Here is a 21,878-nt window from a genome sequence, read left to right on the forward strand (position 1 = left end):
ATGAGACAAAGAAATATTAATCCAAAAAAGGACTGGGGAGTATTAGCAAAAACTATTGTGAGATGGATAAATGACAGCAGTTTCTACAGTCAGCTTATGGAGTTGTTGACGTACTTATTTTCTGCTTGTAGGGTTTTTAATAAACATCCATCAGACCTCTCTGGAATAGAATACTGGCCTGGATTGGCCTCTCAGGAATCAAAACTGTATCTTTATTCCCATTTTAACAGTGGCCAATCGAGATTCCAGAAAGCTTATAAGTGTAGCGTGGCGTTCCATTTTTGACAAGCATTTGCTAGTTGAGGTATTCCATCTTTTGAGTATGGAATTATAATTCTAAAAACAGAACCAAGATAGCTTGAATTACCAGTGGCTGTGACCTATCTCAGCCAGAAACAGTAGTGTGTTTGTTATAAGTAATTAACTCTTAATAACCCAACGACAACACTAAGACTTAAGATTTAAATCATAATATTTCTTCAAAGCTTTGTGGACCTCCCTGTGATGACATCACACATAGCCCGGGGGTCCCCAGACCACAGATTGATAAACACTGCCTAATTCCTCTCTCTCATTCTCTATCATGGAAGCATACTTTCTCCTTTTTTCTTGACAGGTGGAATGCTTCTAAACAATGCAGTGATCTTGCAGGTGTCTCTTAACATTTATTTTCCAACTGTACCTTCAGGACAAACCAAATCCAGAAGTATTCTTCAAACTAAAGTTGTAATTCAAATTGATTACACCCTGTTTTTTTAAATCAAAAGAACCTTAACAAAACAAAATCAGGTGGGCCATAGAGCTTTCTGGGCAGCAATGCATTAGTCAACATGCAATTATTGCTTGCTTTGTTCTATTTATTTTGTACAATTCCATTTGCAAGCATTGCATTTCACTGGGCATCTTATGAAGATGGCTTCCAGGTGCCATAACTAGCATAACGTAACATAACATCTGAAAAGTCAACAAGTTGAGCAGATGTGGTCCTCAAGATGTTATCACTCCCAAAAACAGAAGCACTCCCATATTCACTTTAACAAAACAGAAACTTATCATCCCCTTACCCTCCCACCCTCCCCTTACAGCTGCATGCAGCAGGAATGCTGCTTTCCTCCAGAGGTTTTGACCATAAAATAATAGGTGTGCGAGGGAGTCTTCTTTGCTAGGCCTTTGTTGGCATCATTTGTGATGCACCTGCTGCTGCCAGTTGCTGAATCTTTTGGTTCATTGTTTCTATTACAGCTGTGAAAGAAAAGAAACCAAACTGAGTAAGAAAAGCATTTGAGCAATAATGGCGATAATCAGAATCAGATGGAGTTACATTTACAGTTTTTGCCTGCTGCTAAGGCCTACCTTGTTTCATTCCATGCTTCTCCTGAAATGCTGGCTGGATTTTCTCTATTTGTTTTGTCAGGAAATCAATCTTCCTCCTGAAGAAGTCTTTAGCCTCATCCACTGTCTGCCAAGATCAAAGGTGTTGTTACTCCACTGTTTACAATCAAAATGGCTTTGTCAACTGAGAATGCCCAGCTAGCACCTAGCAACTGCTACTGTGACAAATCCAAATTCATTGGTTAATTTGGAGGATTTTCCCAATCAGATTTTGGCTTGTATTTTTTCAGTCAACAGCGGGCAGAACTGGGTGTTTTCTGGAAGGTTCAGAGAACACTAAATGGCCCATCTTCGATCCCCTTTGCCACCTACCCTTGTATATAATGGAAATGGTATGGGATCAGCTTGGGTCAGCAGCAAAATACTTTGGTGACATATAGACGTATAAAAATGAATGAGATGAAAAGACTATTTAAATTTGGTTATCTCTGCCAAGATTAGAATTCTCTGTTAATTCTTTTGAAAATGGCTTTTCAAAAGAATACACATTCTCAAGAAACATGCCTTTTTTTCACAACCTGTGTAAAAATCAGATCAAAGAGGCTTCCTAAGATTTATTTAGTGTATGGCACATGTTAGCCAGAGATCACCTTTCCTGTCCCTATACAGTTTATTTCCTCACGGGAATCGAACCACTGAGCTGCAGACCTCAGCAGAGTGCAAGTTCAGCATCTTACTGTGGGAGTCACCATAGCCCCTGCTTCCTAAGAGCCTCTTATTCATGGGTCCACACAAATAGGGGCCCATGCTTTTAAAGCTTCTTTGCTGAAAGGCAAGCGGAGAGAGGACTCATAGTTGCACATAAAAGCAGCTCAGAGATTCATGAGGTAATGTATAATCAATAGAGTACAATTTACAAAAAGGGAAGAGATAGATTCAACTACAAAACAATTCAGGCCCAATGTGAGTTCAAACTGTGGAAGACTGGCATAAGAGTAGATTCAATTAATGTGGTAGTAGGCTTGTTTATTTGCCTTATCAGACATCAGGTTAGGAAAGCCTGAATCCTAATCTCATTTTACCAGGATGATAAATACTAAACTCTGCTCAATTTGGCAGATTAAAAAAAGCTACAAAAATGCCAACAAGAGCTGTCTCCAGGCTGAAAATCTTCACAAATAAAGATAATACAATACAACAACAGAGTTGGAAGGGATCTTGGAGGTCTTCTAGTCCAACCCCCTGCCTAGGCAGGAAACCCTATACCATTTCAGACAAATGGCTATCCAGCATCTTCTTAAAGACTTCCTGTATTGGGACATTCACAACTGGAGGCAAGCTGTTCCACTGATTAATTGTTCTAACTATCAGGAAATTTCTCCTCAGTTTTAAGTTGCTTCTCTCTTTAATTAGTTTCCACCCATTGCTTCTTGTTCTGCCTTCAGGTGCTTTGGAGAATAGTTTGACTCCCTCTTTTTTGTGGTAACCTCTAAGATATTGGAACACTGCTATCATGTCTCCCCTAGTCTTTCTTTTCATTAGACTAGACATACCCAGTTCCTGCAACCATTCCTCATATGTTTTAGCCTCCAGTCCCCTAATTATCTTTGTTGCTCTTCTCTGCACTCTTTCTAGTCTCCACATCTTTTTTACATCGTGGCGACCAAAACTGAATTGAGGATTCCAAGTGTGGCCTTACCAAGGCATTATAAAGTGGTATTAACACTTCACGTGATCTTGATTCTATCCCTCTCTTTATGCAGCTTAGAACTGTGTTGGCTTTTTTGGCTGCTGCTGCACACTGGTGGCTCATATTTAAGTGGTTGTCCACTAGGACTCCAATATCCCTCTCACAATTACTACTATTGAGGAAGGTACCACCTGTGCATTTTGTTTTTCTTACCTAAATGTAGAACCTTACTTTTTCACCATTGAATTTCATTTTGTTAGATAGTGCCCAATATTCAAGTTTGTCAAGATCCTTCTGTATCTTTAGCCTATCTTCTGGAGTGTTGGCTATTCCTGCTTAAGTTAAGATAGTCCTTAACTTATGACCGGCTCAAACAGTTCAAAGTTATGGCAGACCTTCCCAGAGGTATTTGCAATGTGTTTTTGAAAGTGCAACAGCCACAGCTTCTGGTCACATGGTCAATTCTGGGTGCTTGGCAACCAGCTCAGCTTTATGGCCATTTGCAGCATCTTCTAGTGATGTGACTGCACTTTATGACAATTTTTGCTGGTTTCCTACACTTCCAGTTTTTGGCAATAAATGCCCATTGTGGAAAATGGATTTGCTTAACGACTGCAGTGGTTGCTTAATGACTTCTGATTGAGGTCTGATTTGTAACAGTAATCCAATGCTCGATTATAGCTGTAAGCCAAGCACTTCCTGTACAACTGTGCCTGTATGGTGGAAGATCAGTTCTCAGCATTTCTTGCGATATTAAATTATGGATTGTTGCCTCCTTGGAATTGTGCAGCTCCTTCAACCCCCGCCTCAGAGAAATGATAAATGTCTTACCTTTTCTACATAGTAGCCTGTCCCTACATCTAACAATACATGGCTCCCGTCGGAAAGCTTCCCAGGAACATACATCTGTAAAGAAAGGTTAAGGAAAAGCACAAGAGCTTGGCAGAATCAAGCACAATCAAGAGGAAAAAAGAATTAAATTTCTAGTCCAAAGAGAAAATCCCACATTGGAGAAAATAAAAAACTCACAAGCATTGCTAGGTTATAACCCTCATGTATGCTGATGAAGAAACAATATTAGACCGAATTGACCGAATTGTTATAATAGCTGAAATAATATTATAAAGCATGGTATCAGTTTTTCTTCACTAAGGAAAATAAATATTGCGAAACAATAAGAGTTATGAGTACTTTGGGAATTTTTTGGAGCTTTAGTTTTGGGTGATTTACGTTAATAGTTCTATGAGACCACTTTATACCAGCCTGGTATTTCCTGATTGTCTCCCCTTTAAGTAGGGGAGATCTAAGCTCACAGTTATTTTTTAATTGAGCCAGAGAATTGCCATCTGTATCCAAAAATATACTCACACCTCCCCACTTGTGCTATACATTGAAAAAACCTAAAACAATGCATATTTTTGTAGCTCTCTTAAGTCAGGGGTGTCAAACTCGCAGCCTACAGCCCGCATGTGTCACACGCTGGCTAGGCCCACCCCCGTTTTAGCAAAGGGGGAAAAGGTCATGTGATGATGTGGGTTTGCCCCCCCTGCTCTAAGTAAAGGACACAATTCTAGTGTTCCCCAATGTTAAAAAACGGGAGATTCTTAAGGGTTTATATTTATGTAACCTATGTAGCTCCATATTAAAAGTTTCTTTTGCTTCTCTAGTGTCTTAAAAACCCAAAATGTTCTAATCAAGGTAAGTCACAGAGGTTCCATCCAAATCATAGGTACAGAACTAACCTGCAAAAAATATCATTTAACAGAAGGCTGCAGGAGGAAATTTATTTATACCAATACATCATGAGCTGAATGAAAAGATGCCTCTTCCCCTTAAAAAAAAGTTTTCTCTCTTGGAGAACTTGAATTAGAAACACAGAAATAAAAGGCAGTACTTGGCTATTTTCTATTTGTCACAGTCAGGCATTCACCTTGCATACAAACAGAGATTCAGTTTGTTTGGTGAAAAACTTTTATCTCTATCTAAGAAACTACGTGATAACCAGCACTAAATGACAATGATACAAAGGTAATCAAATCCAAGTCAGTGAACGTGACACACACACACCTGTGCATGCACAAGCAACCCCTTCCCAGGCTCCGGAGGCTTTCCTGAAACCTGGGGAGGGCGAAAACAGCCTCCCCCGCCCCACTATAGGCCCTCTGGAAGTCAGAAATGGATCATTTCTGAACTTCCGGTTGGCCTGTTGGGGCTGTTTTTTGCCCTCTCCAGCCTCCGGAGGCTTTCCTGAAGCCATTTCCGGCTTCCAGAGGGCCTCCGGGAGGCCAGAGGAGGCCGTTTTAGCTTCAGGAGATGGTGGTTGGGAGCCTCGGGGTTCCTGGAAGACCCATGTGTGCAGGGCAATGGGCTGGCTCCGGTTACAAAATGTCAGAAAATTCCCCATTTTGCAAGGGGCTCTCAAAGAGAATGAAATGGGTGCGGGTGCTTCTTCCAACAGCTGAGACCCCGGCACCTCTTCCTTCCTTGGCTGTTGGAAGAAGTTCTGCGCCTGCTTCATTCTCTTTGAGAGCCACCTTGCTTGCCGTGGCGCAAGGCAAGTGCCGCACACATGGGCTGCCCAAGAGCCCCAAGGCAATCACCATCTCCTCTATCTCGGGCACAACCGGAGCCAGCCCAGTGCCCTGTGCACATGGGCTGCCCAGGAGCCCTGAGGATTTGAAACTACCACCCCCTCCAGCTCAGGCACACATGGGCCTCTCCAGCAGCCCTGGGATGTCTGCTTGCCCTCCCGCAGCATCGCCGCTACCACCACCACCCCTCTCAACCCCAGCAGAGCTTGTGCGTTCCCACCAAGGGCTGCCTACCCACCCACTGGCCAGACCAGGCTGGACGCTGACCTCAGAAGGCAAGCGGGTATGGGGGACCACCTCTAAAGCCACGCGGAACGCAGGAAAGTATGGCAAGGCCGGGAGGGAAGGGAATAGGCTGCTTGCTCCCTTCCCCGCGGCCCTGACATGCTTCCCTGCCTTCAATGTGGCCTTACCATTGCCTGCCTTCGCAAGCTGGCCATGGGGACGCCGGGAAGGCAGAGCAGATAGCTAAGCCTCGACTCGCAGGCTTACCTGGCAGACAGATCAGGGGCGCAGTGCTTGAGGCAGGCAAGCTGCAGAGCAAAGACTGAGTAGGGCGAATGAGCAGTGACCAGGGAACTGGTTCGGGGGTGAGAATGGCCTCCCCTGGCCCTCCGTTAACGTGAAAAATCAGGTGGCCAGCACGTGTATGCATGTTGGAGCTGACGGCTGGCGTGCCACCAAATATGGCTCGTGTGCCACCTGTGGCACACATGGCATAGGTTTTCCATCAGGGCTCTATGGTACAAGGTTCTGAGACTTCTGCAAGTACCATTAGTGTGTCATCAGGTTACACTTTCAGTTGCCATGGAAGCATTTTTCTTGTTCTCAGTTGAGCAACTGATGGAAGTCTCAACAGAAAGCATACTAGAGAGCTAGGCAGAGCAGTGGTTCACACATTATGCTTCATCATAAACTGCAATCAACATGTCATACAAACATGCCGACTGCTTTCTGCTGAAAACTTTGGCATTATCCTGAAGGGATTCTGATTTCTTAACTTTGATTAGGCCTTCCTTCCTTCCCTCCCCCCTCCCAAAACCTCTAACTGAGCCCAACATATAGAAGTTTACAGCTTCCAAGGTTTGCTTCTAGATTTGCTCTCATCAGAAATGATGACAGAATAGCTATCCTGTGCAAACAGTGTTTCTCTTTTAGAAGTGGCAAAACACATTTGGCCTCACTGAAATAATAGTAACTCACTAAACTGTAAACTGTTTGATTGTTTAATCCCACTGCCAAATTATTAGAATTACTACAAATTACTATACTTATGAGGAAGAAAAAGTTAAAAAGTTGAAGCTGTTCCAGGATATTATTATTTCGTAAAAAGGATACAGAGCTGGAGAGTGGAACCAGTAGCTCTTTACCTAAGCAGAGGAGAAAAATAGGTTTTGCAATGTGTTGTAGATAAGGCTACCCTATAAAAGGACAAACTATAACTAATGTAGAATATAACAGCTAGAACAACCCATATACCATATTAAACAAATCATGCTAGCTGGCAACATCTACTTCTAATACGATCTAAACTGTTGGTGGTCGTTGTGTAAAGGCCGTAAATTGTTTAGAAACATAACACTCAAGGAAGGACACCTTCGGGATTTATTAATATAGATATTAAGGTCTGCTGAGGATTTTCCCCTCAGCTTCTACTACTGAGACCATTAGACACTGTCCATCATGTGAAAATGGATAGGAATGCCATCTCACCTATGTCCCAATAAATAGAATGAATGCCCTCATCTCAGGTGTAGCTAACACTGATGTTACTGTCATTTCATTAGCATCTTAAAATCTGAATATTTTGGAAACACTTGGGCCATGTTAACACATAAAGGGTGTTGTCTGTTTTACATGGCAGCTACTATTTTACTAATTGCACTATAAAGCTATAATATAGAATAAAAAAATAAGGGGGAAATGCCTAGAACTATTCTCCCAATCAGCAGAACTGATATGTAGTAATATTTCAGAAACAGTTGAATTCAGAATAATTTTTTGTTAATGAATCTGAGACACAGAAATTATTGCCGAGTTCCTTTTAAGCAGTGTTTAATGTGTGATACTAGAACCACTGGGGAATCCCTCCCACAAACCATCCCTGGCTCCATGAAATTACATTTCCTGGTCCATGTTACATTAAAATCCCAAACAATCATGAGAAGCAATAAAGCTCTTTAGGGGCCCTTTACAATTTGTAAAGGAAGTGGGAAGGGCCCCTAGCTTAAAAAAAAAAAAAACAAACAATTTTACAGTATCAAACATACCGGTCTCTAATTTCTTCTAATTTCTTCCTTTTCCTTACTTCACGAAGAAAAATTAGGAAGTGAAAATGTTTGGTTTAAAGTTGATATGCACTGTAGGTCAGTAGCAGGGATCAGATTTAGCAGATTTTATAATATTTTTCCAGTTCTCGGTTATTTAAATCACAGCTGAATAATCTCAAACTAGATGACCCCTAAAATGTACCAATGAAACTTCAGCCACTCACTGTAACATTATAATCAAAACAGAGAAGAATCTTCTAGACAAGAGGAGCTGAGGACCAGCAATAATTCTATTCCCAAACTGACAAGGCTGTAATCTTTTACCCGCTTATATAAAACTCGAGTACAGCTTCTCAGAAGATATATGTAGAACTACATCACAAGCCTACCCTCCTTTAGGTACAGAATCTCACTAGGTCATAAAGACAGTTGGGAAACCTCTGGCCTGGCAGGTGTAAAACTCATCCCAGCATTAGCCAGTACAGCCAATAAGGAGGAATGTTAGGAGTTACAGTTCAGCAAAACAAGAGGTTTCCCATAAAAAAATTCAAGCACATTTTCAAGACACAGCTGAGGCTACAAAACAAAGAGATTTTAAAAAGGGAGTTATTACTTGCCTTCGTTGTTCTTATTTAATACATTCAGACAGTCCTTTGCTTCCACATATTTTGTTTGTACCACCTTAAGTTGTGCAATGGATGAAGAAAGGAATTCAACTTCCTGGGGAAAAAAAACTCAGCAATGAAGACCACACACTCAGCTTCCAAACAATTGTTCAACATTTAAAACAGTCTTAGAAAATTTTTCACTGTACTATTTAGTGCACTGAAAGATGAGACAATTATTTTATTTAAACATGTCTGTTCTGTTCGTACCAAAAAGTTTTAGCATCTTTTTATGACAAAGTGACACCAGCGAGCAGATACATCGCAAGAAAATGATGGAGATGTTAGGGCTACATAGCTTACAAGTGTGGTCATTAACCACAATTTCCTCTTGCCCCCAATGAAATATTTTGGCTTTTTTCAACATAAGGCCATGTGGGAAGAACCGGATTACAAGCATTTCCCTGTGTAGCAGCATAATGTCCAAATTAGAGTGGAGAATCTGTGGCTGTTGTTAAAATTTCCAACAATATTATTTATGTTGAACAATGTTGTGAGCTGTAATTCAGCAACATTTGAAAGGGATTACAAGAACATCTAATGTTTATCCACTTGCCTTAAAATTGAGCAATGAAAATCAAAGCATCTGGTTCCTTAAGGACTTCATTAGTGAATTGAAACGTATAATTTAAAGGATAACAGGACGCATAGGGAATGAGTGACGAACGTTGGCTCAAATCTTAACTGCATACATTTTTGCCATATAGTCTTCTATAACCAGTCTAGTGGACAAGTAAACTGTATAAGATTATCATATAAAGCTGTTATCTTTTTTTCCCTCTTAAAGTCGGAGAACATAGACTTCAAAAATCAAAACTATAGTTCTGGGATTCTTAGAAAAATTAGAATAGGGTCTTAATCCCAAGAGTTAAATTAATTTATTCACAACATATCCAGTTAAAACATCCTTTCCAGCTGGATCCTTTCCAGCTAGATCCTTAACACACAAGGCACTTGGAATGGCCTAACAACAGAATCACCCACTTACTAGCCTCACTCATTTTAATCTTACATGAATTTCTCTTTCCTGTCCTCCTTCATATTTCATAGGCATTAAATTAGGAAATAACAATACCATCTCTCACTCCCCACCCCACTGCTGTCAAATACCTAATACTCAAAGATGCCCGTTGTGAACAAAAGCAACAGTTGACATGCATAGCAGGTTACCATATATACCAATGGTGGGTTGCTGGCGGTATGCCCCAGTACGGGCATACCGGTACCTGCCCGGAACACCGGGTACCGTTCCGATACGGTGCTCGAAGGGCCCACCTATCTGCCCGCCATCCTTACGTGTCTTTAAACTCTTCAGCGCTTCCATGTATGAGCACGGCGCGTAAAGCGCTTGCACGACGCTCTGCTGAGCAGCTGGAGCGTCGCAGAGACTAGCGGAGGCGTCGCTGGAGGGTAGGACGCATGCATGTGCCGCGCATGTTTATGTGGAGGACGCCGGGCCCTGTTGCACTGTACCAGTTGCATCGGGATCCGGAACCCACCACTGGTATATACAATATAAATCTGCCAGACAGGGACATGGTGTAAAGGTAGGAACATGAGTTTGACAAAATTTTCAGGAATTGGAACCTAGGCAAAAGGGGCTAAAATGTATCTTAGGTCCAGAACAATGACATAACATTCAGAAGCAACTTAGATTCTTTCTTAATTCACTGGATACATGGAGGAGGAGGAGGAGGAGGAAGAGGAGGAGGAAGAGGAGGAGGAGGAAGAGGGACAGCACAGCCTTGTTATTATAGCTAACCTCAGTCAAAATAGTTTTAGCCTTCCTGTGGAGTTGATTTCTTGGTCTGATCTACATGTATTCCTCAATTAATGATCACTCATTCCGCAACTGTTTCAAGTTACAATTGCTCTGGTACTTATAACCAGTCCTCAAAGTTGTGGCTGTTGAAGTATCCTGTCACGTCATCCTGATTTGGGCACTTAGCAACCAGCTTGCACTTATGACAGTTGCAGCATCCCAAATCTTGAAGGGCTTGAACCATGCCTCCCCAGCCACTTGTGCACACTCCCCAAGCCTCGCTGCACTCATGCCATACCTCCCCTGCCACTAATGTATCCTTTCCCATCTGGCAGCAAGTACACCAAGGCTTGCCATGCTTGCGCCCGCCACCATTCATGCACCTACCCAATCTGACAGCAGCCAGCCCAAGGCCTGCTGTGCAACACACCTCCTCAGCCATCCATGCACCCCATTTTCCCATGCGAAAGTAGCCACTTACCCAGCACTTGCTGGCTTGCTTGTGAACTACCTGGGACTTGGCAATTTCTGCCTCTTTCCCCACTGACTTTGATGAAGTTGGCAGGAAGTTGTGAGGAGGCTCTCACTTAACAACCCACAATCCTTTCTTAACAACAGCAATGGGAACTGCAGGGATTACTGTAACTAAGCAATGCGGTCACATAATGTTGCATTTTAGAACCGCACCACTTAGTGACAGAAATTCTGGTCCCAATTGCCCATCATAACTTGAGGATTAGTTCAAAGAACCGTGACCTAGAGTAAATAGAGCATTTTATCTCCTATTGTAGTTTTTATTTTAGCTCGTTTAATGATTGGATTAATCCCATTTTACAATCCTTTCTTGGACATTCTAATCCATTTTATATTAAATATCTTCTTTGTGACCCAATTGTTAATTGCTGTGGCAACATTTTCAATTAGGGTTATTCATATAAGATAGCAATTTGATTTTAATTCCTATACAGATATTGAGGTTAGGATTAAGGAAGTTTACATAATAGTGGGTACTTCAAAATAATCTTGTTATTTTGTTATTGTTTGTCGATACTTTACATAATCTGACAGATATAAAGTTTAGCTAAAAATACTGTGTTAAATTTAATCACTATTATTTTGCTGTGCTCATCTTTTATTACTTTAGCATATGGTCTGGAATTATGTACCCATGAATATTACTATAAAATGACCGTTGGCTTACCTGAATGGTCATTCTCTGGGCGCTGCGGGAGAGTCCAAGCAAAGGTTAACACAGACTATCTGCCCTAGGACTGAGTAGATTTTTCTTTGGCCACGCCTCCTTTGCCTCCTTGAGGTCAGTTTAAAAATGAAGCCTTGTCCGCTGTAGGACGCCCTTCAGGTATCCCAATCGTAATGTCGAACCTTGGACCTTGCAATAAACCCTGGGCGGGTTTGGACTCTCCCATAGCGCCCAGAGAACGACAGTTCAGGTAAGCCAACGGTCATTCTCCTGTGCATTGCTTGGGGAGTCCAAGCATGGGACATACCCAAGCTATTTTGTCCCAGGGAGGGCCGAAGTCGTGTCCAGATTGTCCGGAGCCAAGACAACTTGCTGCAAAACACGTCTTCCAAAGGAGGCTTCGGCTGAGGCAAAGGTGTCAATTTTATAATTTCTAAAGAAAGCTGTGGGGGATGCCCATGTAGCAGCTCTGCAAATGCCAATGATGGTTCGTCCAGGCTGTTGTAGTGGCGGCACTTCTTGTGGAGTGTGCTGTCACACAATCTGGTATGGTCTTGCCTTGATGTTCATAAACCATTTTGATGCAAGCCCGCAGCCAACGCCCAATGGTTGAGGATGAGACCTTACGACCCAACAACCCAGGCTGAAACAACACAAAGAATGACTCTGAATGTCTGAAGTCCTTAGTCCTTTTTATATATGTGGACCGCTCGTCAAACGTACAGCTTGTGCAAGGCGCATTCCTTGGGGTGCTTAGGCCTGGGACAAAAGTTTGGGAGGATCACCTCCTGAGATCTGTGAAAGTGAGAATTCACTTTTGGTAAGGAGGGATCAAGACGCAGGATGACCTGATCATGATGGACGATACACAGTTCCTCCCTGAAAGAGAATACCGCAATCTCTGATACCCTCCTAGCAGAAGTAATTGCTACTAAGAAGGCAGTTTTAAGAGTCAAGAGCCGAAGACTGGCAGTTCCCATCGGCTCGAATGGTGCGGTGGTCAGGGCTCACAGAACATACGTTCCAGGATGGGTACCTGTGTATAGCCTGAGGTCAAATATTGGTCGCACCCTTCAAGAAGCTTCTGACCTGAGGGTGTTGACTCAAGGACTGATCAGTGTCTCTAGCCAGTATAGTTGACAAGGGTGCAACCTGGCAATGTAGCATGTTGGGCGCCAAGCCTTTGTCCAATCCCTCCTGAAGTTGATGGACGCTGAAACATCTACAATGTCATGCCACTTGCATCAAGTGGAGAACATGTTCCAGGTCGTATTGTAGATTCGTGTTGTAGATGGTCTTCTGGATGCTTGAATGGTCTGGATGACCTTGTTGGATAGGTTTTGTTTCCTCAGGAGCTCACCCTCAAGTGCCATACTGCTAGTTGGAGCCACTGGGGCTCTGGATGACTGATGGCCCCCTGGCTGAGGGAAATCTGCTCCTGAGGAATTCTCCATCACTTCTGTGCAGACAGATCGACCAGATCCGCATACCAGGACCTCCTGGGCCAATGCAGAGCTACTAGTATGAGTTCCACCTCCTCCGCCAGGAGCTTGGTGATTACCTGCGGGATTTGTGGCAGGGGCGGGAAGGCATACAGGAGACCTGGGGGCCACCTGGACCTCAGTGCGTCCGTCCCTTCTGCCTGGGGCAAGTGGTAGCATGAGAAGAATCTTGGTAGCTGCGTGTTGAGTGCAGTAGTGAACAGATCGACTTGTGGCTGCCCAAACTGCTGTACTATCTGCCGGAACAGAGTTGGATGTAGATGCCACTCAGAGTTGTCGATCGTCTGTCGGCTCAGCCAGTCTGCCCTGACATTGCTGGTGCAGGATATGTGATCCGCTCTTATTGATGCTAGGTGTCGTTCCACCCAGCGGCCCAGGGCCTCCACCTCTACCATGAGCGTCCTGGAGTGGGTGATGCCCTGCCGGTATACATGGGCCTTCGTTGCAATGTTGTCTGTGAGTAACAAAACATGGTGACCCACCAGTTGGGCTGACAACCGTCTTAGGGGAAGCCTGCCTGCTCTCCAGCCAATTGATACTTCAAGCTGCCTCTGTCCGTGACCATCTGTCTTGTGCCAGTTGACCTTGGCAATATGCCCCCTAGCCGTGGAGACTGGCATCCGAGGTGACCACAACCCTGTCAGGTTCCTTGAATAGACAATTCTTCTTACTGCTGCCGACTGCCACCACCTCAGGGAGTGAATGACCTTCATCGGGAGCTGAACCTTTCTGGGCGAGTTGCTGGCCTTCGATCTCTGCATTAGCAGTAAGAACCACTGCAGTTCCCTGGCATGCAGTCGAGCCCAGGGAGCTACGTTTAGGCAAGATATCATGACGCCGAGAAGTTGTGAGAATTGAACAATCGGCAAGAATCTGACCCGGTGGCACTGACAGATTCTGTTCCTGAGATTGCGTAGCCGGTCTGGTGACAGAATCATCTGGCATGAAACAAGAGTTTATTATGGTGCCAAGGTGCTGAATGCGAGTCACCGGGTCGAGGTGGCTTTTCTTCCGATTCACCAAAAACCCGTGGTTCTGTAGGGTGCATATGGTGATTTGCACGTCTCTTAGAGCCTGGTGACGAGTTGTTGAATGAATGATGATATCACCTAGGTATCATTCCAGGCATATGGGACGGGCGCGAAGGTGGGCCTGCTGCGAAAAGCTTGGTAAAAGTCCTGGGGCAGACGAGAGGCCGAAGGGCATAGGCATGTACTGATAGTGCCTCCCGTAGTAGTGAAACCGCAGGAACTTTCTGTGCGGTGCGTGAATGGGCACATGCAGATAAGCTTCTTTCAGATCGATGGACGTGAGCAGGTCCCCTCGCCTTACGCAGTCCAGGATGGATTGGACGGACTGCATTTTGAAGCGTTTGTAGGCCAAATGCTGGTTCAGGCGCTTCAAATCTAAGATGGCCCTCCACCCCCCTGAACTCTTGGGGACCAGGAAGAGAATGGGATAAAATCCCTTCCCCTCCTGGTCCAGTGGGACTGGGTCTATGGCGTTTATTTGCAGAAGATGGTATATTTCTGCTTGCTATTTCTGCATGAGGGACCATTTGAAGGGGTTTTTGACAGGGGGCAATGAACAAACATTCATGGAAGGAACGTTAGAAACTCCAGTGTCAGCCCCCTCCTGATGGTGTTCAGGATCCATGTGTCCGTGGTAATCTCCCCCCATCGGTCTGCATAAAGTTGCAGGTGGCTGCCAATGGGAGGATCGCTCTGACGGTCACTTGCCATGCCTGAACTGACGGTTGTTGAAGCCACCACGAAATGGCTTCTGAAAGGATCCCTGGTTCTGTTGCTTGCCCCAGGACCCAAAGCTGTTCCTGTCCCGGCCTCTATCACTAGGTTGATGTATGACCTCTGATAGGAAAAGGAGGAAGACGCCTGGGCATTATTCTGGCCCCGAAAGTTCTGCTTCCTGAAGGAACCAGAGCCCTTCTTCTCACTCTTTTTAAAAGTAGAGGGGAGGATTTTTCATTTATCCTTCGTCTCTATCAAAAACTTTTCTAAGGGATCCCCGAAGAGTTGCCCCCCTTGGAATGGGGCTGAGGCCAGCTTCCACTTTGCCTTCATGTCCAACTGCCAGTGTCGGAGCCATAGCAGGCGGCATGAGGTCACATTCGAAACCAACGCTCTAGAGGCAAATTTTGTCGCATTCAAGGAAGCATCTGCGGAATATTCCACAGCTGTAATGATCTTGAGATCATGATGCCAGCGAGATGCCTCCGAGGGGGGGGGGGTGTTGATCTCAACTGTCGCAACCAAAGTAGGGACACCCTTGTGAAGAAAGAGGCAGATGTAGATGCCTTAATGGCCCAGGTGGCTGCCTGGTGCGTTTTACAACAGGCCTTTTCAGACCTTTTGTCCTCCGCCTTAAGACCTTCCAAAAGGTCTGCTGGAAGGGCCGAGTTGGAGGTCAAGGAGACCACCGGGGCATCCACCTCTGGCAATTTCAATATATCCTCCATTTTAGACTCTAAGGAATACAAGGTTTTGTCTCCCCCACTGGGATTGGCCAATGTTCCTAGCTGCGCCCACTGGCGCTGCACGACATCCATGAACAGATCCGGGACTGGAATGAGCTCCGGGTCTGGAGCATTCTCCTTAAATAGTCCCCCCTTAGGGGCCTGGGAAGTAGATGGGACAGCCTTATCCTTAGGTTTAGCTCCGAGCTCAGTGGAAGCCCTGGCCTTATGTAAAATGGCCTTAAACAAAGACAGTTTGAAGAGGCCTGTGAAGGCAGGTTTATCGGGAGGCATGTCCTCATCCTCCGATAATTCAAACTCATCCGCAGCCTCCTCCTCCCAGAACGAAACCTCCGTTGTGACTGAGTTAGCCGGAGAGTCGTTGCGGCTCCTGCTCTCAATGTGGTGGTGCTGGTCTTAAGACCCTTGTCACCCCTGGCCTCCTTTTGGCGCATTGCTTCAACCACGCCCTGGGAAATAACCTGGGATATAACTTCCCTCATCTCTGCTGAGAGAGCAGGCCCTTTGTCCCCTGAGGGTCTGGACCTGGAAGAAGTCAGGCCTCGTTCCCTTCTTACTGGAACTGAAGATTCCTCCTCATGAAAACAGCCTTGAAAGGGCTCCAACTTCTCCCTTATGGAAGAGCTGGGGGAATCCCAGGGAGGCTGCAGGGGACCCAAACTGAGAATCCCTACCACTCAGGGATGGTGACTGATCCCCTTGATTAGAGGGAGAATCCCCTCTCTCAGTTCTGGGCAGAGGAGAGGCTGAAGCAGCCTCACAAACTTGAGAGAGAGTTGGGGTCTGGGGCCTACCAGATCTCTCCCTTGGGGCCTCCTGCCTCTTGTCTCCCTGGTTTTTGGAACCATTGCTTCCAGAGGAACTATGGGATGATTTCCAAACAGTGCCCTTCCTCCCCTTCCTCCCTTGGTATGAGGTACTGGCCTGCTGTGCTTCGCAGAGGGCCCTGCCAGCTCCTCTCGTGGCTCCAAACCTTCATCTGCCATTCTGTTGATGGAGATCAAACTAGGGTGGCTGATTGTCGGCTTGGAGGGTGAAGCCGCAGCAATGAAGGGCACTAGAAGCTGGCCAGCTGGCTCCAAAGTGCCTGCAGATCCGCTTAATAGCTGGAGGCTGGCTAGATTGCCAGGGCACTCCAATGCCGCCTTCCTGAGACAGGAATTCTTCTGGGGGGAGGGACGCCTTGCCGCCGCTCCGGACAGGAGCAGGCACTCCTCCCCGGCGGCGATCTGCACTGAGGTGGTGATTCGCAGGGTGTCGATATTCTCGATGGCTCTGGTGACTAAAGATCAATTTGGATGTCAAAAATGGCTGCTGCGGCTTCGCACTACCAATAAAGAGTCCTCCGATGCCTACCAGCGCCTCAATTAGTGGCTGTTAGAACACGCACGAAAGCATCACTTCAAAATGGCCACCGCACTTGCCGAGCTGTCAGAAACGCCGCTGTGGAAACCAGGTTCTTCTGAGGCTCACAACCCTGACAAGTGGCCGGAGATGCGCAGAAATGCCTCTACTGTCCCCGCTCTCGCCGGCAGCTGCCGGATAAGTGGTCACTGAGACCCCGATTGCTGCGTGCGACCAGCATCAGGTCAGAACCCGACAATCACCTCAGCAATCCGAAAGGGAAAGAATCCTCGTAATAGCTTACTTATCTCTACACTGAATACTCTACATTAAGGAAAAAAACAAAAGAAAAAAAATGAATTCTGAAATCTACTATGATTTGCCTGGAGAGTTCCAGTCTATCTGTCAAAGGACTGAAGAGCTCCCCAAAACTAGTCCTAACGGGCGGACTGAGTTTTTAAACTGACCTCAAGGAGGCAAATGAGGCGTGACCAAAGAAAAATCTACTCAGTCCTCGGGCAGATAGGCTGTGTTAACCCTTGCTTGGATTCTCCAAGCAGCGCACAGGAGAACCTTGCAGTCTGAAGTAATGTTGAATCTCGTTCCAATTTCTTTGATTTTTTTTTTCTGCATTTGTAGTAGACCAGCACCATCCTGTGGTCTGCTTAAAACTTATTCATTTTGGCAGTGGTTTGTTCTCTGAGCTTTCCACTTAGCTCCCAAAAGTTTTGTTACATCTTCAGAAGGACTTTGCATGAAGTATCTTATTCCATTTCTCTTTCTGTGATGGTGCTGTCAGTTGGTCACATGACTGGCTGTTTGTGTGGCAAGGAAATCAACTGGTGAGGTGATCGGTTCCATCCAACAATGGAACCGGCCACCTCACCAGTTCATTTTTCATGCCATGCAAACAGCCAGTCATGTGACCAACTGACAACACCACCACACAAGACCTATATATAAAAAAGAGAAACAGAACAAGACACTTCATCCAAAGTCCCGCTGAAGTTGTTACCTAGTCTGGTAATAAAATGCTCAAGAGCCAAATGGCAAGCTCAGAGAACAAACCACTGCCAAATTTTACAACCCCAGCTACAAATATGTTCTATTATTTCAAACTTATTCATTTTGTTTGGTTTGTTGTCTGTTTGTTTGGTTACTGATCTTGATCAAGGGAACACCATACTTACATCTTTAGTAGGGAAGCTTTACATGTTAATATCTCAAGTTAAAAAGAATTACAGGTAGTCCTCGATTTACAACAGTTCATTTAATAACCATTCGAAGTTAGAATGGCACTGAAAAAAGTGACTGATGACCATTTTTCACACTTATGACCATTGCAGCATCCCCATGGTCACATGATTTAGATTCGGATGCTTGACAATTGACTCATATTTATGATGCAGGGATCCTCTTTTTGCAGCCTTCCGACAAGCAAAATCAATGGGGAAATCAGATTCACTCAATTTCTAATTGAAGAACTGCAGTGATTTCCTTAACAAATGCTGGGGCACAATTCACTTAACAAATGTCTCACTTAGCAACAGAAACATTGGGTTCATTTGTGGTCGTCAGTTGAGGACTACACGCATGATAGTTTCCCCCTTCCCTTTGTGCTTCCTTTCTTGCCTGATGAGGTCGATTTTTTTTTTCCTATTTGTATCCCCCCCCCTGACTTGGTTTGTGAGCCGCCTTGAGTCCCTTCTGGGAATAGGGTGGCATAGAAATATAATAAATAAATAAATAAATATTATTTATAAATATTTTTGCGACTCTTGTGACGAGCCAATTGACAGATGATGGAAGCAGTTAGCTTCCTCCCATAATTGGGGCTTACCAGGGGTTGTGACACTAAATATATACCTTCTTCCCTGGCTTCAGCTGATAAGGAGGAGACCTGTGGCTTAATGGCTAAGACGTTTGCCTAAGATGCAATACAGCACAGGTTCGAATCCCAGTAAGGGTATGGCTAGCTGATGAGAGCTAAATAGCTTGAAATAGATCTATACTAGTCTCCCTTTATTGATTTATCAGCACAAATAAAACACACACACACACACACACACACACATATATATATATATGTGTGTGTGTGTGTGTGTGTGTGTGTGTGTGTGTGTGTGTTTTATTTGTCACAACCCTCTAAGCTACATGCCCCTGATTATGAAACTTAATTCCCCTTAATGTTTAAAAATCTTTTAATACCTAGAAAGACAGCAAAGAGTCCCATCTCACACCTAAAGGGTTGGTGGAAGGATACTATGTGAACTGCCCCCCTCTCCCCCCTTGGAAAAGAATGAAACCAAACCAACTGTCAAACTGTTAACCAGCATTCAAAAAACAAGAAGGCTGCTGAGAAAGAAGGCTTGAGATTTCCAGTTTTCCATCCTATATTTGTGAATGTCATTTAAGTCAGTGACATTCACAAATAATACACCATCCCTTCCCGGTGTCTTCAAGTTCCACGTTAAAAATATTTTTGAATCCATTTTTTACATTAACAAGAGTGGATTGTCAAACAGGAGACTGTGAATTACAAGTCTCTTAAAGCAAGGGCAACCATACCTTTTGAATTCATGATCTAACTTCATTTAGAAAGAGCAACCTCATATTTCTATAATGAACTAGCACTGACCCTCCTCTCTTAATTTGTATAGTAACAGAAAGAGAAACTGTGTTTGGCCTTTATATTAAAATATTACAGAAATGATGGAGAAAATATTCAGGGTAAAGCACTCCAAACATTAAAATATTATATAAAACTATTTGTGGAGAGGGGAAATTATTTAGGATACTCATTTTGAGAAGAGGAGAGGTGATGATTTCTACCTGATCTTCCTATGGCATTTGAAATTAAGTAACGAATTTACCAAAAATAAACCAAACAATTCCATGTACATTTTGGGGGGAAAGAGAGGAAGGCAAAGCATAGTGACCCCAAACAATTGCAAGGTATTTCCAAGAGAACATACTGAGTTTTTAAAGCACCAATGGGGTAAATTGTCAAGCATCTGAATCTAGGTTGCCTAGCATGCTGTATAAAACCAAAAGTAGGAGAACATCTAGGTAAGTCACTTTCATATTCCTATATACTCATACACATTTCCATTTAAAAACTACTTATCTACGAGTTGCCCAACTCCTGAGGTTTAGACTTGAAGATACAACGTGGAGACTCAGAGGTTCACAGGTAGCCTTCAACTTATGGCCACAACTGAGGCCAGCATTTCTGTTACTACGTAAGACATTTGTTAAGTGAGTTTTGCCCCATTGTACAACTCTTCTTGCCACATTTATTAAGGGAACCACTGCAGTTCTTAAATTAGTAACAGTTGAATCTGACTTCCCTAATGATTTTGCTTGCCAGAAGGTTGCAAAAGGGGAATCACAGGACCCTGCAACATTGCAACCATCATAAATGAGTCTCTTGTCAAGCATCCGAATGTAAAGCACATGACCATGGGGATGCTGCAATGGTCATTAAGTGGGAAAAATGGTCGTCACTTTTTCCAGTTGTAACTGTCAATGGTCACTACATGAACTGTTGTTAAGTCGAGGACTACCTGTATTAGCAGCCCTCCGAAAGTCACAGGGTGGTGTAGCATGCAATGGTTGTCTTCACTGCAGCATCCCTATGGTCACGTGATTTACATTCGGATGCTTGGCAACGGACTCACATTTATGATGGTTGCAATGTTGCAGGGTCCTGTGATTCCCCTTTTGCAACCTTCTGGCAAGCAAAATCATTAGGGAAGTCAGATTCACTTAACAACTGTTACTAATTTAAGAACTGCAGTGGTTCCCTTAATAAATGTGGCAAGAAGAGTTGTACAATGGGGCAAAACTCACTTAACAAATGTCTCCCTTAGTGCCCAACATTTTAGACCTTGATTATGGTGAGGGCTTAACTGGTACCTCTCTCTCTGAGTCTTGGGGTTGCATCTTGAAGTCTTAACATGCAGAACTTTAACAGTGAAGGTTAGAAGATAAAGACCGCTGGGGCCAAATGATAGTCTGTGATGGCCACAGGCAAAATCCTATTAGCAGTAGCATTTAGACTTATACACTGTACCATTTCACGGTGCTTTACAGAATCAGCACATTGCCCCTAACGATCTGGGTCCTCATTTTACCAACCTCGGAAGGATGGAAGGCTGAGTTAATCTTGAGCATGGTGGGATTCAAACTGCCAAATTGCAGGCAGCAATTACCTGGCTTCTCCTCTTTTTATTCACTTGAGATTCAGAGAAAGTCGGGATGGCTGCAACTTATCTGGAGGTGATACCAAGTTCAATGGGTTCTTTCCTTCCACCTCTCCCTCCCTCGCTCCCTTTTCTTTCTTTCTTTCTTTCTTTCTTTCTTTCTTTCTTTCTTTCTTTCTTTCTTTCTTTCCCTCTCTCTTTCTCTGCCTCCTTCCCTTTTCTTTCTCTCTCTCTCTCTCTGATTCTCTGTCTCTCTCATTCTCTGATTCTTTCTGTCTCTCTCTGTCTGTCTGTCTCTCTCTTTCTCTGATTCTCTGTCTCTCTCTGTCTCTCTCTGCTTTTATTAGGCAGCCTCAGCATGAGCCTCCACCCCAGCCGGGTGCCTTTCAGGACGTTCGGCTCCCAACTGTCACCTCCTTCCCCCATCCCTTGGCTTCCGAAGGCCAAGTGGAGGAAACCCACCACCACCCGGCTCTAGGTGTCGAAAGGTTCCCCCCCCCCCATAATCACACACCGAACTGACCAAGCGCCCGTCCGTCCCGTCCCCCGTCCGGCAGCCGCGACGAGCTTACAAGCCTAGGCTTACTCCGATTTCTCACCTGATCCATCTGACTTTTCAACACTTCCAGTTGCGGCAGGGAGAGCTCCGCGATGTTCACCTGCTGCGCCATCTTGAGAGGCGGAGACAGAGAGAGATCCCTCCGCGGACGCCACCTCGAGAGGGCAGTGACGTTCGCTCTAGCTGTTTGGAGCCTATGATCAAGGCGCCCTTTGTGACTCACGGCCAACCGAAAGGGCCGCCCTGCCCAGCCAATAGAAAGA

At 44.6% G+C, this 21,878-nt stretch overlaps 1 protein-coding gene across 1 annotated transcript; it reads right to left on the reverse strand.

Annotated features, from left to right (window-relative positions):
- Positions 1 to 454: 454 nt before the first annotated feature.
- PFDN5 (prefoldin subunit 5) lies at positions 455 to 21,776 on the reverse strand. The gene is made up of 6 exons (XM_032210992.1): positions 21,656 to 21,776; positions 8,501 to 8,603; positions 6,952 to 6,983; positions 3,854 to 3,928; positions 1,354 to 1,459; positions 455 to 1,242 (listed from the first exon to the last, which is right to left on the reverse strand). Exons 1-6 carry the CDS (start codon positions 21,725 to 21,727, stop codon positions 1,163 to 1,165), a joined length of 468 nt encoding a protein of 155 aa, XP_032066883.1. The 5' UTR covers positions 21,728 to 21,776; the 3' UTR covers positions 455 to 1,162.
- Positions 21,777 to 21,878: the final 102 nt, after the last annotated feature.

Source organism: Thamnophis elegans, chromosome 2 (genome assembly GCF_009769535.1).
Source record: "Thamnophis elegans isolate rThaEle1 chromosome 2, rThaEle1.pri, whole genome shotgun sequence".
Taxonomy (NCBI): domain Eukaryota; kingdom Metazoa; phylum Chordata; class Lepidosauria; order Squamata; family Colubridae; genus Thamnophis; species Thamnophis elegans.

What these genes read in the sequence shown, in the direction of transcription:
- PFDN5 (XM_032210992.1), bottom strand. Translation starts at nt 21,727, where the DNA reads ATGGCGCAGCAGGTGAACATCGCGGAGCTCTCCCTGCCGCAACTGGAA. An exon ending in ATTAAATAAGAACAACGAAG is followed by an intron (nt 6,984 to 8,500) that starts GCAAGTAATAAC and finishes TCCTCTGCTTAG; the next exon opens with GTAAAGAGCTACTGGTTCCA. An exon ending in CAGGCTACTATGTAGAAAAG is followed by an intron (nt 1,460 to 3,853) that starts GTAAGACATTTA and finishes TGATCTTGGCAG; the next exon opens with ACAGTGGATGAGGCTAAAGA.